At 38.6% G+C, this 15,391-nt stretch overlaps 1 protein-coding gene across 3 annotated transcripts in view; it reads right to left on the bottom strand.

The window, feature by feature from the left end:
- Positions 1–15,391, bottom strand: part of WLS (Wnt ligand secretion mediator) — a 101,484-nt gene that overhangs the window by 54,848 nt on the left and 31,245 nt on the right. For all 3 annotated transcript variants that reach the window (XM_090269594.1, XM_090269596.1, XM_090269595.1), the window contains exon 2: positions 5,036–5,308. In XM_090269594.1, the coding sequence (XP_090125720.1) occupies positions 5,036–5,308 (273 nt within the window). The remainder of the gene's footprint in view (positions 1–5,035; positions 5,309–15,391) is intronic.

Raw genomic sequence — 15,391 nt, forward strand, 5'->3', positions numbered from 1 at the left:
TTTTAAAAGCTTGCTTCCTTGGATGGCAGTGATAAGTTTGATTTGCTCTATGGGATAAGAACATCAGCAGAATATTTTTGGCATGCTCTTTCAAAACTGCAGAGCTGTGACCTCTTTGATGAGTTCGACAAGGACTAGCCTATAGCAGGCTCTGTGAGGACGTGACCTTCGCCACTCACTGTGAGCCCAAAGATGGAGGTTCCAGTGAGGATGCTCCCAGCCCTCTGTCCTTGCTAACCCAGGACTCATTCTGCCAGCTTGGACCACACTCAGAGGAAAGGGATCCCTAACTGAGGCAGCTGGGACACCCACTAGGACCCTCCTGATCCCTGCAAGAACACTGCAGTACTGGAAGAAAGCAGAGATGATTCACACCTGAGCAGCCCAGGTGCTGGGCACTTCACTTGCTCGATGCTGTGAAGCAGTTCCATACCCAATGGGGTTTCGGTGGGAGTTTCCCCAGGTCATGTAGAGTGCAGGGCACCGTGAAGCTCTGGCAACACAAATGCCATGCAGAGAGGCAGAGTCATGGCCTGCCTATCCAATTGCCTCCATCAGCTGTGGAAGGATGTGGCTGGACTTATTCACCCACTCACCAGATATATGCAGGGGACAGATCTGTGCCAGACACAGGTGCTTAGGATTCATTAGCAAATGGAACAGACAACAACCTGTGAGTTCATGGGGCCTCCATTTCAATTGAGGAGGAGGGAGGACAGATGTAGCTGCAGCTAGATGTGCTTCCTGTGGAAATGTCCAGTTGGTCCTGGGGAACCGGGAACTCCGGCTTTCTCCTGCCAAGGGTCTCTGGGTGGTTTCCTGTTTCAGCCCCACAGCCACGGGACATTTTTGCTCTTTGCTCCTCTGAGCTCTAAGTTGAGATATACTCATTTGATGAGGGACTCTTCCAGTAAAAGGAAAGTCTTATGTTCTTGTGCACATTTCTTAATATATCTTGAAAAACCCAGTCTGACCACATCAACCCATCTAAAAAAAAAGAATTGGCATTCTCTTGAAAAAAAAAAAAAAAAGAAGAGTTCTTAGATTATTTTGCCTGCTCAAAGACCCTGGTGAGAACTCTGATCATATATATTGGAAATTCCAACATTAATTTCATAGTACAAATGTGAAATTTCTTCATTACTTGCAATCTGAAATATATTTTATAGACTGCCTAGGAAAACTTAAAGAAAAAATAGGATTGGTCCTGACTTTGATAAATAGAAAGTCATCCACATATAATAGGATCTTCTTCACCACATTCCCAGTCTTTTTTATCCTGTCCCAGTTATTGCTGTTGGAAAGGCATCCAAGAAATGATAAAATATAAAAAGTGGACAGGCATCTCATGCATTCCTAAATAAGGGTCACAGGAAAATCTCTCATGTCTTATAAATATTATTATCAGTAATACACATGTATGTACATATCTATATCAATGGGCAAAGACATACCATCCCTCCTTAATCAATGCCTTCTTCATTGTATAAATAAAAGTATAGAGAATTTAAGGAAATATATTCTCATGAACCCAACATGTAAGGTTAATAGCCTCAACCCACTACTCCTGCTCAAAAAAAGTATTTTTTAAATCTTATTTTCTTGAGACTCTATGATTTCAGTTATTTTACATATTTATTGACAGAACCATTAGTTATATATCTTGTTAATTTTTTAATGTGCCCTTATAAATGCAGGACCTCATGTTACCAGAAATTTAAGAATTTTTTAAAAGATAAGAATCTTCAGTAAAATTTTTTTCTAGATGAAGACATAATATATTTTGGAGCTTGAATACACATTCACACTCCATTTACATATATTGAATAGAAATATTTTATCAAAGCATCACCAACATAGGCATTTTTAATGTTTAGGATTAGTATTTGCTGGGAAATAACTCATCTGTAAAGTTATTAAGGTGTGTAAATAATAGGTTCTGACCACCAATTCAGATGTGTGTGTGGCAGGGGAGGGGGGCCCCACACAACCAACTATTCTCAAATACCAGCAAGGTGTCCCTACCATTCAACTCAATTCTGACACTACATGGAGATAGCATCGGATGCACAGATTAAGGGCTCAGTCCCACAAGAACTACCCTCCACTTCAAATGCCAATCATAAGACAAGGTTGTCACCCATGCTTCTGACCAACTGGCTATAAATCAGAGGTTCCCACAGCCCCCTCGTTGTGTTCAATTAATTGGCTAAAACATCTCACAGAACTTGCTAGATTACAGATTTAATACAAAAGATATGAATCAACAGCCATATTAAGAGATACAGAGGGCAAGGTCCCAAACAAAGGAGCCTCTCTCCCTCGTGGAGCTTGGGACCCTGCATGTGGAAGTGTTCCAGTTCCCTCACCTGGAAGCTCTCCAACCGGCACCCGACGCCTTTGCCCCCAACGTTTGGGTTTTTGTGGCAGCTCCATTACATAGCCATGACTAATTAAATCACTGGCCATTGGAGACTGATTCAACCTCTCTCTTCCCCAGAAATTGTGGGTGCGGGTGCTGAAAGTTTCACCTTTCTATTTATGGTTAGTTTCCTTTGCAAACTGCCCCTGCCCTTAGGTGTTCTCCAAAAGTCACCTCATTAACATAAGTGCAGTGGTGGTGGAACGGAGCTTGTTATGAATAACAAGGCACACATTTCACCTTTATGACTCTGAAGCATTTTTAAAATCCAAGAACAAGAGTCCAAATGTAACAAAAGATGCTCCCAATGCTTTTATCACTCAGAATATTTCAAGGATTTAGGGAAGCCATGAGCCAGAAAATGTGGAGAAAGACCAAATATACACAAGAAATATTTTTTGGTCCTCTGATGATCAAATATCTATTTTTTATAAATCACAATATCATAACACTGCAACACATGGACATGAACAACAGGGTGGGGACTGACTGGGATTGGGGGGTTGGACAGGGCAGGGGAGAGCAATGGGGGGAAATTGGGACAACTGTAAAAGAACAATTTTAAAAAGGCAAAAACGTCATAACATTGCATATTCCTATCACTATAGCACTTATCTTTCTCTTGTAGTTTTAAGTGTCTATTTCCCAACTACCATCTGCCCTAACCCCTTAACAAGAATGTTTTTTGTTCAGCCTTATATACTACCTATTGGTTAACACGGGGTTGGAATTTAAAGTTTGGATGAATGGATGAATGAATGAATGAGTTACAAAACCAATGGATAAGTCAGTATGCAAGAGAATGAAACAAGGGAAATACCACTTGCTTTTGCTTTGGGCTGTTGTACAAATCTGGACCTTTCTATTAGCTGTTCTTTCTTCCTTCTGTCTAGAATGCTCTTCTATTTGCTCCTCATACTCACCAACTCCTTGTCAGGGTTTTCACTCTTTAACACTCATCTCAAGTATCTGTCTGCTCACCTACCAGTACAGGCACATGCACGCACACACCAGGCAGCCTGCCCTTTTCTTGCTCTATAGCCTTTTCTTTATGCTCCTCAGCCTCCTGAGCATACCTTAGTCACAGCACCTCGCATATGACATTGTAATGACTAGTTATTTCCCAGTCATTTCCAGTTGAAGGACAGCATTTTCATGTGTATCTGCACATCCAGCTATCAGTACACTGCCTGGCAGTAGTGGGCATGACAAACATTTTGAAGTAATGAGTAAAAGATTAAACAAATGGGGAGGGGAAAGTCTGCATTATAGAAAATTATCTCAGCATAATCTGATAAAATGTCAATCAGGTACATACACTGTTTCAATTTCTAAAAAGAGTAAATTAATATGATTGTATATCAAGATTATTGCTGATATAGGAAAATTACAATAGAAAAAGTACTTTAATCCATGGGCAGACCCAGGCAGAGCTCTCTTAAACATACTTTTTCCCTCACCCCCATTTCTCCTTCAGTAAAAAAATGCTTTCTTCTTTCTCAACCTGAAATTCTCTGTACTATGCCCAGATACCACAGGTGAACCTCCCTGCCCGAAATCACCCAATGATGTCCTCCTCACAAAATGTGTATGGGCTCCATGCCCTCAGAGTCTTGAATCACAACTGGGTAAGCTAAAAAAATAAAATAAAATAACATGGTTTTGTGGGAAAATGGGTGCCCATGCATTGACATTCCCATTTTGATAGAGATCTTTCTCTAAGGCAATGGCTTTCTTCAAAGCCCAGTGGCAAAAGACATTTTGAAACATGGGACCTTTCAGAAGTCCTCAAGTCACTCTACTGGGGTGAGCTCCTTCATGGCCCTAGAAAGGTGAAGGGGTGAATGTGCCACCTTGACATGTGGATTATTTTGAGCTAAAGGCCACCAAGACCCAGCAGACTCAAGAAAAAAAATGTACCACTCCCTTAATGGCCTGAAAGAATTTAGATAGGGGGACTGGCACAGATAGGGAGCTTTACCAGAGATAATTTTTTATTTGAAAGACTTACCTGCATGGCAAGGCAAACTCCTAATTACCAAATGTCTGCTTTCTTACCTTGAAAATTACCCTCCTCCCCTCTGAAGCTCCAGTTCTCTATCCCATCCCTTAGCTCAGGATGGCATATTAAGCTGCAATTAGGCAACTTACTCTTGAGTCTCATATCTTTGGGGCTCCCACACATATAAAATTAATATTTTTTTCTCCTGTTAATATGCCTTATGTCAATTGAATCATTACACCAACCAAGGGAAAAAGGAACACTTTCTATCCCCGCCATGGGAAACAAAACTTGGTGATTAGGGCAGGGCTCTGAAGCCAGGCAGCCTCGGTTTGAATCCACTCTTCAGCCATCTGACCTTAGGCAACCTGCTGGTATCCAAGTTTTCTCATCGTAAAATGAAATAAAAGACTTGCCTCTAGAAATTGGTGGAGAAGTGAAATGGGTTAACACAAGTCGAGTACTCGGAAAAGTGCCTAATAAGTAGAAGGCCATCAATAATTGTCTGCTACTAATATTACCACTTTACTGTCATTAGAACTGGCTCTGAAAAAACCTAAAGAGATAAATTCTCCAAGGTAGGAGAGGAGAGCGAAAGAGGGTGCACTTACTGATTTGGTTGTTCAGCTTGAATGCGATGTCCAGCTGAAGGATAAACAGCATGAACTGGAACCAAGGACTCATCTCCATGGAGGGGAGGGGAATGTGGACAGAAAACACAATGTCATTGGCTTCTATTTCCCTTGGAATTGCTTCCTCGATGTCTCGGATTTTGTCGCACTGGTTGGGTCCCCAAGGCATTAACCACTTTGCCTTGTGATGGTTTTTACGAACATCCACGCATTTCACCGACATATAGGACACCGCCGTTGTGGGACCTGGAGCTGAAAAGAAAATGCTTTTGTTTTAGAAATATCATCCACTGAAGTGCTCATTTCTGGCTAACATTCTTTCCACTACTGTCTTCTCGCCACTTTTTGTGCTGCCTTCTATGACTCGGGATCAGGTCTGCGTGAGGATCCTTCAGTGACCTCCACAGGTGTCATAAGGCACCCCCAAGAGCCTTCCCATTGTGTCTGCAATCCCTGATATTTATTGAAAGGCTATACTTATAACGTGCTTGGTTCAGTTACCTCCTCATTCCAAAATGAATGTCACAATAATCCATGGCAATTCCGTTCCCAGTTGCCTGTGAACTTGGAGGGCTCTGGTGCTTATAGACCACAGTGTCTGAAATCAAAAGACCTGGGTCTGAAGCCTGGTTAAACAACTTATTCTCAGTTAATCTGGGGTAAGTAGGTAAATCTATAATAGCTTCAGGGTTCTCATTTGAGAAAAGAAGATAGCTGGTTTCTAAGACTCTTAACTCTAAAATTTTACAGTACTGCTTTTGATTGAGGAAAAAAAAAAACCTGTTAGCCTCATGTCCCCGCTTAAGAGTGCTACCTGTTAGAGGGTGGGAACTCAAACAGTCGCCAAGACTTCAAAGGTGTCCTAAAATATAATCCACGCATTTCAGAAGAGAACATTGCATCTGAACTACATAATATTTAAAAAAAAATATTTCGTGATTATAAAATAATTATGGTTGTAATAGAAAATCTGCAAAATACAGAGATTATAAAGTTTGAGGCAACATTTACCCAAAATCCCACTAGAGGGAAGTAACCACAGCTGGAAAATCTGAAAATACTGTTTTTTCTATGAGGGTATAATTAGATAAAATTTATAATGAATTAAATTGTATGACCTTAAAAATACATACTAATATCAACACATATTTTTACAAAGTAGGATAATACCATACATAGTTTTGCAGCTTTTCCTTGTTATTCACTTAGAGAAGCAGAGTGGCACAGTGGTAAATGACACCAGCCCCACAGCCAACTTGCCTGATGTCCAATCCTAGCACTCATTTCTAGCTGTGTCACCACGAGTCCACACCAGGAAGGTTTTGGGTGGATTACTAAACCTGTCTGTGTATTATTAGTTTTATCATCTCTTAAATGGCAGTAATGATAGCACCTACCCCCTGAGTCATTGTATACATTAAACAAGTTAACATGAAAAGTACTCAGAATAGTGCTTGAGCACATTAAAAGTATAAAATTAATTTTAGCGATTATAAATATTTTCTACATAATTAAAACTTTCAACTAGCAGTTACAAAATAATCATAATACAGCAAATTTAATTTACCTACATACCCTATAAATAAGACTAATTCTTTGCCTAATATTTTTTGTTTGTGATTTATCTTAACTTTTCCATCTGCCGTCTAAATTTGTTTGTACCATATTTCAATATAGAGAAGATCAAAATTTTATATAATTTTTTTTTCATTTATATCTTTAAAGAGACCTTCTTTATGTCCAAAGTCAATAAACAGGCAGTTTTAGTAACTTCTAGTTATTTTTAACAAATCAGTTTTTAATTATTTAAAGATGATTCTTCTGGATTTTGTTTTGATATAAGAGATGAGGTAAGGTTCTAGTGTTTTTTTTTTTTATATGTAAATTATTCTTTACTTAATAGACTCTCTTATTGATTTATGACATCACCTTTACCTTATATATAACAATAGATGTTTCTGGGCAATTGTTCTGTTTCATGTACTGTATTGTCAATTCATGGCCCAACACAATATTGTTTTGAATTCTGTATGTTAATGGTGTGTATCAATATCTGACAGGCTATATCCCCTCTACTCCGATCCACTTCAAATTTATAACCTATTGCTGGGATTTACAGTGAAATTACATTAAATCTATAAATTAATGTGGACAGAATCAGCATCTTTTCCCTACATTTAGTGTTTCTGTGCAAGAATGGTGATTGCTTCTCCATTAACTGGAGTTCATTTTTAATCTCTGAACATTTTCATAGTTCTCTTCATGGGTTCAGGTAGTATAATATATATTTTAAATCAATTTATAAAACTTTTTAAAGAAAGTTAGTAGTGAAAGAAAAACATTACAAATTATGTTTTATGTGCATGGCTTAAATATGTTTAATACTGTAAATATCCTTGGTATATCATGCTTTCCGACCTTTTATGAGCAGAAATCATCTCTTATTGAATAGAGATCAGATAACAGCTAGAGAAATATGTAAAAGCAAGAGGAAAGTCACATAGGAGGCAAAATTGTGTATTATTACTATTTTCTCTACTTCTAATGCTCAGACACACATTTTTTTCTATCCCTAAATAACTATGCTAAATTTTGAGTAGTAAAATGTTATGTTTGCAGAAAGTTGTGACAATACCTAATAAAATATACCCCCAAAATATAGCACTACTAAATTCTAGCTCAAAGTTCTTCAATGTAGAATCCTGAGCACTGTGATATGGAGTCACCACTAATCAATGCCGGGGAAATTTTTCTTTAAAAGTTAAAACTGTATCACAAAGACATTTTACACCTAATTCATTTAAAATTAGACATCTGGCTTATTATTAGAAAGATGAAAATCAAACTTTGGTTATCCTGACTCAGCTAAATAGCCCGCTGACATTAAAAAGACCAAATGGCACATTTAACTGAGTCCTTTTTAATGTGGTTGGAGAAATAAACAGGGAGACGAAAGTCATGAATTCTATTTTTGGCTAACATGCTCAAACTGACTATTTGCGGCAAAAAATAGTTACAACATTTTAAAACTTCTATTCTTCCAAAATGAACCTAACCTTTTTTCTTTTTTATTTTTTCCTTTTGAAAAACAAGTCTTTCCCTACTCAGACCAAAATGAAAAATGACTAGCTGAGTTCCTCAGCTAAGCTCCGAAACCACATTCCAAACTTAATAACAGAGGAGCTGAACACTTTATGGGCACAAAGGCTGCATTTTTAATGGACACAGTGAACGCCAGCCTTTGTAGCAGCCTGAATTATTTTCATTCTTTCATTAGTCTAGTGTTTCTTGCATAAAGAAAAAAAATCCCAGGAATACTAATATTTTCATAAAGATCATGGCAATGAACTTGGAGAAACTTCAAATGCATCTCAAACTATACTATGAAAATCACAAATATTTTCCTTCATGTGACTAAATTAGTCCTCTAGACTCAAAAACCTTTGTATAACTTAAAAACCTGAAGACAACTCAATATTTTCCATTTTTCTAATAGTGTTCAAAAGGCAAAATAGTTGTATTGTTGGAGAAAGTGAACAGAAATTCTGATATTCGAACATTGACAGTAAATGTTCCCCAAGTGATGCATTTACAGCTCAAGACAACTTCCGCCTCCAGTTAAAAGTGATTCCCAGATGTTCCTTAATGTAGAAAGCCTGTGAAAGTAAACTAAAAAATGAAGCTTGTAAGCTGATAGCTGGTTGCTTACAATAGGTGTTTTCATTCAATTGTAGCCAAAATCACAACTACATGTATCACAAAACAGTGTCTAAAATCAAAAGAGGTCTGATATAAATTTTTAAAACATGCAAGGGATTTAACTGTAAGAGGAAAGAGCTAAGTGGAAGAAGTTGAAATTATCTGCAACCTTTGAGGAAGCTACAGTCAACTAACAGATATATGAAATGAAGGCCTTACTTAGAAACCAGTGTGGTTCTAGGGATTAATAGACTTTGTGTATTTAAAAAGGGACTGGATGGATTCAGGTCAACAAACTGAGTCATGTTTGCTCAGGTGAAGGCTAAAAATAACCACTCCTCAGTATTCCTAGGATAGTAATGCAATATCACCCAGCTGCCTCAGCATAATTTATAAACGTCCCCTCTATTCATCTGTAGCATTGAGCTGAAAAAAAAAAAAAAAGTGGGCCAAAAGCTACCTCTAGATCAATACAATTTAGTAGACAGAGCAAAGTCACCAAAAATTAATATGCCCAGTCAGTGTGAGCATATTAATTTTGTTAGCTTTGGGTAGGTTAAGGCAGCATTTAGAGTATGTCCAGAAGTCATAACACCACAGGCTACCTCGTTGAAAACTCTGGCCCATTTTGAGTTCAGTTCTCTTTGTTATGTCAAACATGCCATATTTTTATTTCCTTATCTGTATTTCTCCACAGGACTTTTGGCCTCCACCTTTCCACTCTAGTACGAGAATTATGAAATGTGATACTACATGACAATTAATTTCAAAATGATGTGAAATCATTAAGACTTCTAATGCAAGGTTTTAAAAAACTGCACCAACACAACTTGAAGCCTCTTTGAAAATTCAGTGCCCCCTCAATTCAGTACATTACTAAGGCTCATACCACGTTCACCAAATATGTCTTGAGGTGCTGTTAGATGCTGAAGTGAACCTAATAGACACCAGCCATGTCGAATGTGCAAAACAGACAAAAAAAAAAAAAAAAAAAAAAACACCAAATAATTACTGGGAAAAATAATTATAAATGGATGAATGCTAAATTTATCCTGACATTACCTGAGAAAGGGCAACAGTCAGATATTTGGGAGGTAGAGAAAATGAATTCTCTAGAATGAGGCAAAAATTCCATTCATCATTACAATGTAACCCTGAATAAAAAAGTAAGTGAGCAATGACTAAACCCATACTTCTTTTGGAATAATATTCATTGACTCCAGCCGGCTTCCTGTTATGGCATCTCAAATGGCTGTACAGTTTACAAATTACTATCTAGCCAACCACTACCGCTATCATGCTCAAAGTTGAGTCAACATCAAATCATTAGCCCCTACTCCCGCCAGACCTGTAATTAAAGAGTTGGAGAGAGATGCAAGAGTTGGTTGCCTCCTAGAAAAGTTAAAATTAAAACAACATGTTGACATGACACATGGTCTCCATTTATGCCAACACAGGCTATTTATTTCTTTGCTTTATTCAAGTGAAAAAATTCCTTTAGCAATTATCTAGAAGTATTATTACTATGAGCACTGTGCTAACTAAAGATAGAGACAATGACAGTCCCAGACCCCGAGTTGCTCACAGTCTAGTGTGGGAGGCTGAGAAGCTGGCAGAGAAATACATCCTGATTGAAATTTGCTCTGACAGAGGTTTGTACAGGATGCACCCATTGGAAAGAGGGCTGGGGGTGGGAGTAAGGGACCTGCTTGCAGAAGGCTTGGACTTGGCCTTGAAAGAGAGCAAGCAGGTGTTTTTTAGGCCAGGGGGAAAAGGGCGACAACCAAATGGGGAAGGTTCTGTAGCAGGCCATATGCTGGGTCATAGGACACCTGGAAAATCACAGACTGTTCTAGAGATGTCTGTGTTTGAATATTAAAACATTTTTAAAGATCATTTAACAGATGAAAATGCAGCACCACCCTAACTTTGTTTCACTTCTTTGCTTTCTCTCACCAGTGGCATAATAGTTCTACTAGGGGGCCTTGGCTTCTGCTCCCAACAGCCTCTGTTCCAGTCTACAGAGCAACGTGAAGAAGAAATAATAAACAGCCCTACCAATAACAAAAATTTTTATTTGGCGGCTCTTTCCTTCTAAGACACCTATCTCTGTCCTGTAGGCTTCTACAAGACTAGATGTGAGCCCTGCTGGCAGATGGAGAAGCAAGAGAGTGTGGTGGGAAGGGAATGGAGAAGCCCCACCTCTAATTCTAGCAACTGGGCCTCCAAAGAGCCTTTGAAGCCTGGATCATTAGATAATAGTTTTCACCTAAATAACAGGAAGAATGTCTGCCTTGCAAAAAAAATGATATTTAAAGATTAATCTGCTCTGGGCTACAAGAGGAAGGAATATGGAGAACAGACCAGTTATAAGAGTAATGCATGTTTATAAGCATTAATAACCATCCTGACAATTGCTAGCAGATATTTTTTGCTACTGACTCAAGAGGGAGGTTGATTTAACTCTTAAACCCAGTCTCAGTTAAAAAGTGCTGTCATAATCTCTTGACCTGTAAAAAGTATAAATGCTTAATTTATTAATCTATTTTTAATAATTTCACTTATTTATCCTCTAGTTTGTTCCCTAAAAGATTTGGGGTTACTAGGAAGTAAATATTAAAACTTTACTTTTAAAAAGAATTGAGGCTGATTTTAAAAGACAGAATTAATGTTTGGAGGCTAAGGATCACTTGGCCTATGTATATACAGTATCTACAAAAGTAGAGAACAAAAGCAATATTTGGATAATGTAAGTCCCCACAACTTTCACCTGAACGATAAAACTAAGTGACTCAATATCCATTTCACTTTGTAATGTAGAGAAAACTTCTACTGCCTGGTTATGGATGGTAGTTTCAAGATTATATACAATAATTCTATCTCATCTACAGCACAAGACCCCCAGTGGATGCCTGAAACTGTGGAGAGTACCAAAGCTTACAATACTGTGTTTTTTCCTGTACGTACATACTTTTTCACTTAAAGGAAGCTCTTCATGGCTTCTCTTTGGCATACCCGAATTGCCAGCACCACTGCTCTTGTGCTTTGGGGCCATTAATTAAGTAAAATAAGGCCTACTTGAACACAAGCCCTGTGAGACTGAAACCGCCCATCTGATCACTGAGACTGGCTTCTAAGTGATGGCTGGGCAGGTAGCATGTACAGTGCGGATACGCCAGACAAAGGAATGATTCACGTCCCAGGCAGGATGGAGCAGGACCACGCGAGATTTCATCACACTACTCAGACCAGTGCACAATTTAAAACTTGTGAATTGTTTATTTCTGATTGACTGTGGGCGACTAAAACCATGGTTAAGGGGATTACAGTACTCACTTTGGTTCTCAACTTTGACCATCTGAACCTCTATGCTTGCCTCAGTGAGAATTTCTGTGAAACATATTGGGCATTTAGGCCCTTGGATAATTCCTGGCTTTGCTTAGGATGTTTTGATGTGCCTCAAGGAGGGAAGGAGGACAGGAGGGAAGAGGGACATAGGGGGCAGAAACCAAGGGGACCAGATGGATTCCTGTTATTTACACACATAGAATTCTCATTCAAATCACCCCCCGCCCAAGCACTCATTAAACATAAAAGGATCTTCAGCTAAATTTAGAAATTAGTTTTTAAATGTGTTAAATTGAGTTCCCTTAGAGATTCTGCCTTTTTCCAGTTCAAAACTCTCCTACTTTAATTCTAGTTAAAAGAAAACACGTGGGATATACTGTATCGCTAAGTGATGCAGCCAGATCATATTACCTGGCTGTGTTGTGAGCTTTTTACACAACTAGCAATTCCTTCAGCCGATTCTGTTCACGGTTCCCTTCAGGTCAGTTTCTAAAATGATTTCTTAATACCTGCCACAGTATGTGCCTATGTTTTAGGATGTCTCACTATAATGACTGCTTCAGAACTGTCAGCTAAAGAAAGTGTAAATACTTTTGTTAAACTGACTTCATGCTTCAGAATTAACTGACTCAGTCTGTTAATTTCTTTACTAAAATTGTTCTCAAGTTACAACGGTCAGACATTCATGCTACCTCTGCCACCAACTTTGAAGATAAAATTCTCCTGTATTTCTACCATACCAATTAAATCTTACCAGATCATTAAGTGAAATATTATTTCACAATTCAGTCTTAGTTACTGGAGAACTGAAAGTGGGTCTGCAGGGCCAAGACCTGGAGAAGTGGTTTTCGGAATTATTCTGGCTATGCTCTAGTGTATGTAATGGGGTGCACTAAGTGAAATGTAATTCATTCTTGCCAGCAATTTTCAGTAAGTAGTTAATTATGCTAACATCTGTTCTAGGAAAGCTAAATGTTTAAACACGCAGAACATTCCTCTACACTAAACTACTACCACTTAAAACACACAAACTCACACACGCCATAGCAGAGTTGAATGCAAAATAATTCATACTGTACACACAAAAGTCGAGCACTTGTTTAAAAATAGTTCCCTACAACATAAACTTATGAATAAATGACACAGACATTTTGACAGCAAAGTTTCAGAAATTGTAGCAAACACTTGTATAATTCATTCTGACTTTAAAAATATTGAAAAATGTTGTATGTTTACATCTAAGGCTGATCAGGATTTTAAATGCTTGGCCTGCAACCTCAATTGTTTTGGAGCCAAAGATGTAACAGCTTTGAAGAATAGAAGAACTACTCTATATTTGTCAGAATCTGCACAGCAAACAACCAGCACCACTTGGCTTCCATTACTTGCCTGGCTTGGATCCCGTGGAATTGAGCAGCATTGGAACCAATAAGAAAAATAATAATAATACAGTGTTTTGGGATGCTGAGCCAAACTCTTACATAGTATTTGCAATGCTGTGGTAAATATGAAATTATTTTAGGCTCAAAAGATCGGTGCCAGTTTTTTTCCCCTTTTTGAAAAAAATAATAAAATGCACATAAAGCGTCCTGCCAGAGACTTAGCACACAAAACCTGCCAACCATTAGACATGCTAATTGGGGGAACAATACTGAACTCTGAATTCAGACTTAAAAACAGACCCTTGCCTTCGGTATGCAGTAGCAAAGAAAGGCTAAATTAAGAAGTTTGACAGAAGTACATCAAATCACTAAGTCTAACCTCTATCCCCTCAAAATACCTGCAATTACTATTTCTCCATCGCTCCAGAAATACTCAAAACATTAAAAATGAAATACACATGAAGAAAAACCAAATGGCTCATCTGTTGATGCTATTGCTCATTGCTCAGCAAAACAGTCATCTAGGCTGAATTTTTGACTTTCTGCCAGGGCTTAAAAATCAGCCACCTTTCAGCCAAAAGGCTGTGGAATGCAGCCAAGACCACCTATTGAAAGTGAGTTACAGCACCTTATAATTTACTACCTTAGCTATGATCTTTCATAAAGCCAGCATGGAGGGCGAACCAGTTCTTGTGTGGGAAATCTGAGCCCCTGTAGAGGCCCCCAAAGCTGCGCTGGCAGAGCTGCAGGGGTAGGTGTGACAGAAAGGTGGACAACAGGCTCTATTTTGTGAGCAAGCTTGACACACTTTTGTATTAAAGTTTTAAGATTAAGAAAAACTTTTTCTAGAAGAAACAATCAGCGGCTTTGTTCTAAAATACTTGTTCCATTCTATGAATTTCACGCATTTGTTATATACAATTTATTATTATTGGACAGTTATTATTTATAAATTAGATATCTACTTTTACCAATGTTAATAATGTTAATAATAAACACAAATACTATGTCAATTGCACATTCGTTTACAAAGTAGTCTCATACTCCTGCATCATCTAATCCTCATAGTAAAAAGGTATAGTCATTATAATGTCCCTCCAAGGCATATGCAGAAGATGGGTGGTTTTTGTCCCGCCAGTAAAGTGGCAGAGCCAGAACTAGAACCCCAGGCTGACTTGATATCCAGTGCTCCTTCCAATACACTGCATTACCCCTCAATTATCCCTTTCTTTATTAGTGCTCTTCGATTACCTGAGAGTTAATGAATGGAGCAGAAGGAGGGATGAGGAAGACTGAAGGGTGCCGCGGGGAACTTGCTGAAGCTCTATAGACAAGGTCCTACCCAGCTCTGGGCTGGGCTCCACACAAAGGTAATTGGCAGGATAGCTTCTCTGCAAGACTCAGTCAGCAACAGGGTACCTCCCCAGAGCTCCAAAAAGAGATGGTGGAATAACAAGCTCCCCAAAATGCACTGAACTCAGCTGAAACTAATAGCTAGCTGCTCTCCCATAATTTACTGGGGTTCAAGTTAGAACTTCAGATTCGAGGCTGGGTATCTGGGATGTTAACTTAGAGAATGACTGACTCAGGAGCACATGGTAGACCTGCTATGAAGGGGCTGCGCCAGATCTTACGGACAGAAAAAGGGCCAAGATTACAGGTTAGAGGTAGGGGAATGTCAGAGCAACCTAAGGAAGAATTCACTGACAGATAGGCAAACAATGGCACAGTTTGACTCAGGAAAGGGTGAGATCTCCATTCATGGAAATATTCAGGAAGTAACCAAATGAGTAAGAGTCTGAACTAAGTTTTTCTCAGTGACATCAAAACGATGGTCTCCTATTTACACCATGTGGGATACTAGGGAACGGAGACCTTAAGGCCCACAAAAGAGCTTCATGCAGTT

Source organism: Furipterus horrens, unplaced genomic scaffold (genome assembly GCF_987537825.1).
Source record: "Furipterus horrens unplaced genomic scaffold, mFurHor1.1.pri manual_scaffold_3, whole genome shotgun sequence".
In the NCBI taxonomy this organism is placed as follows: Eukaryota; Metazoa; Chordata; class Mammalia; order Chiroptera; family Furipteridae; genus Furipterus; species Furipterus horrens.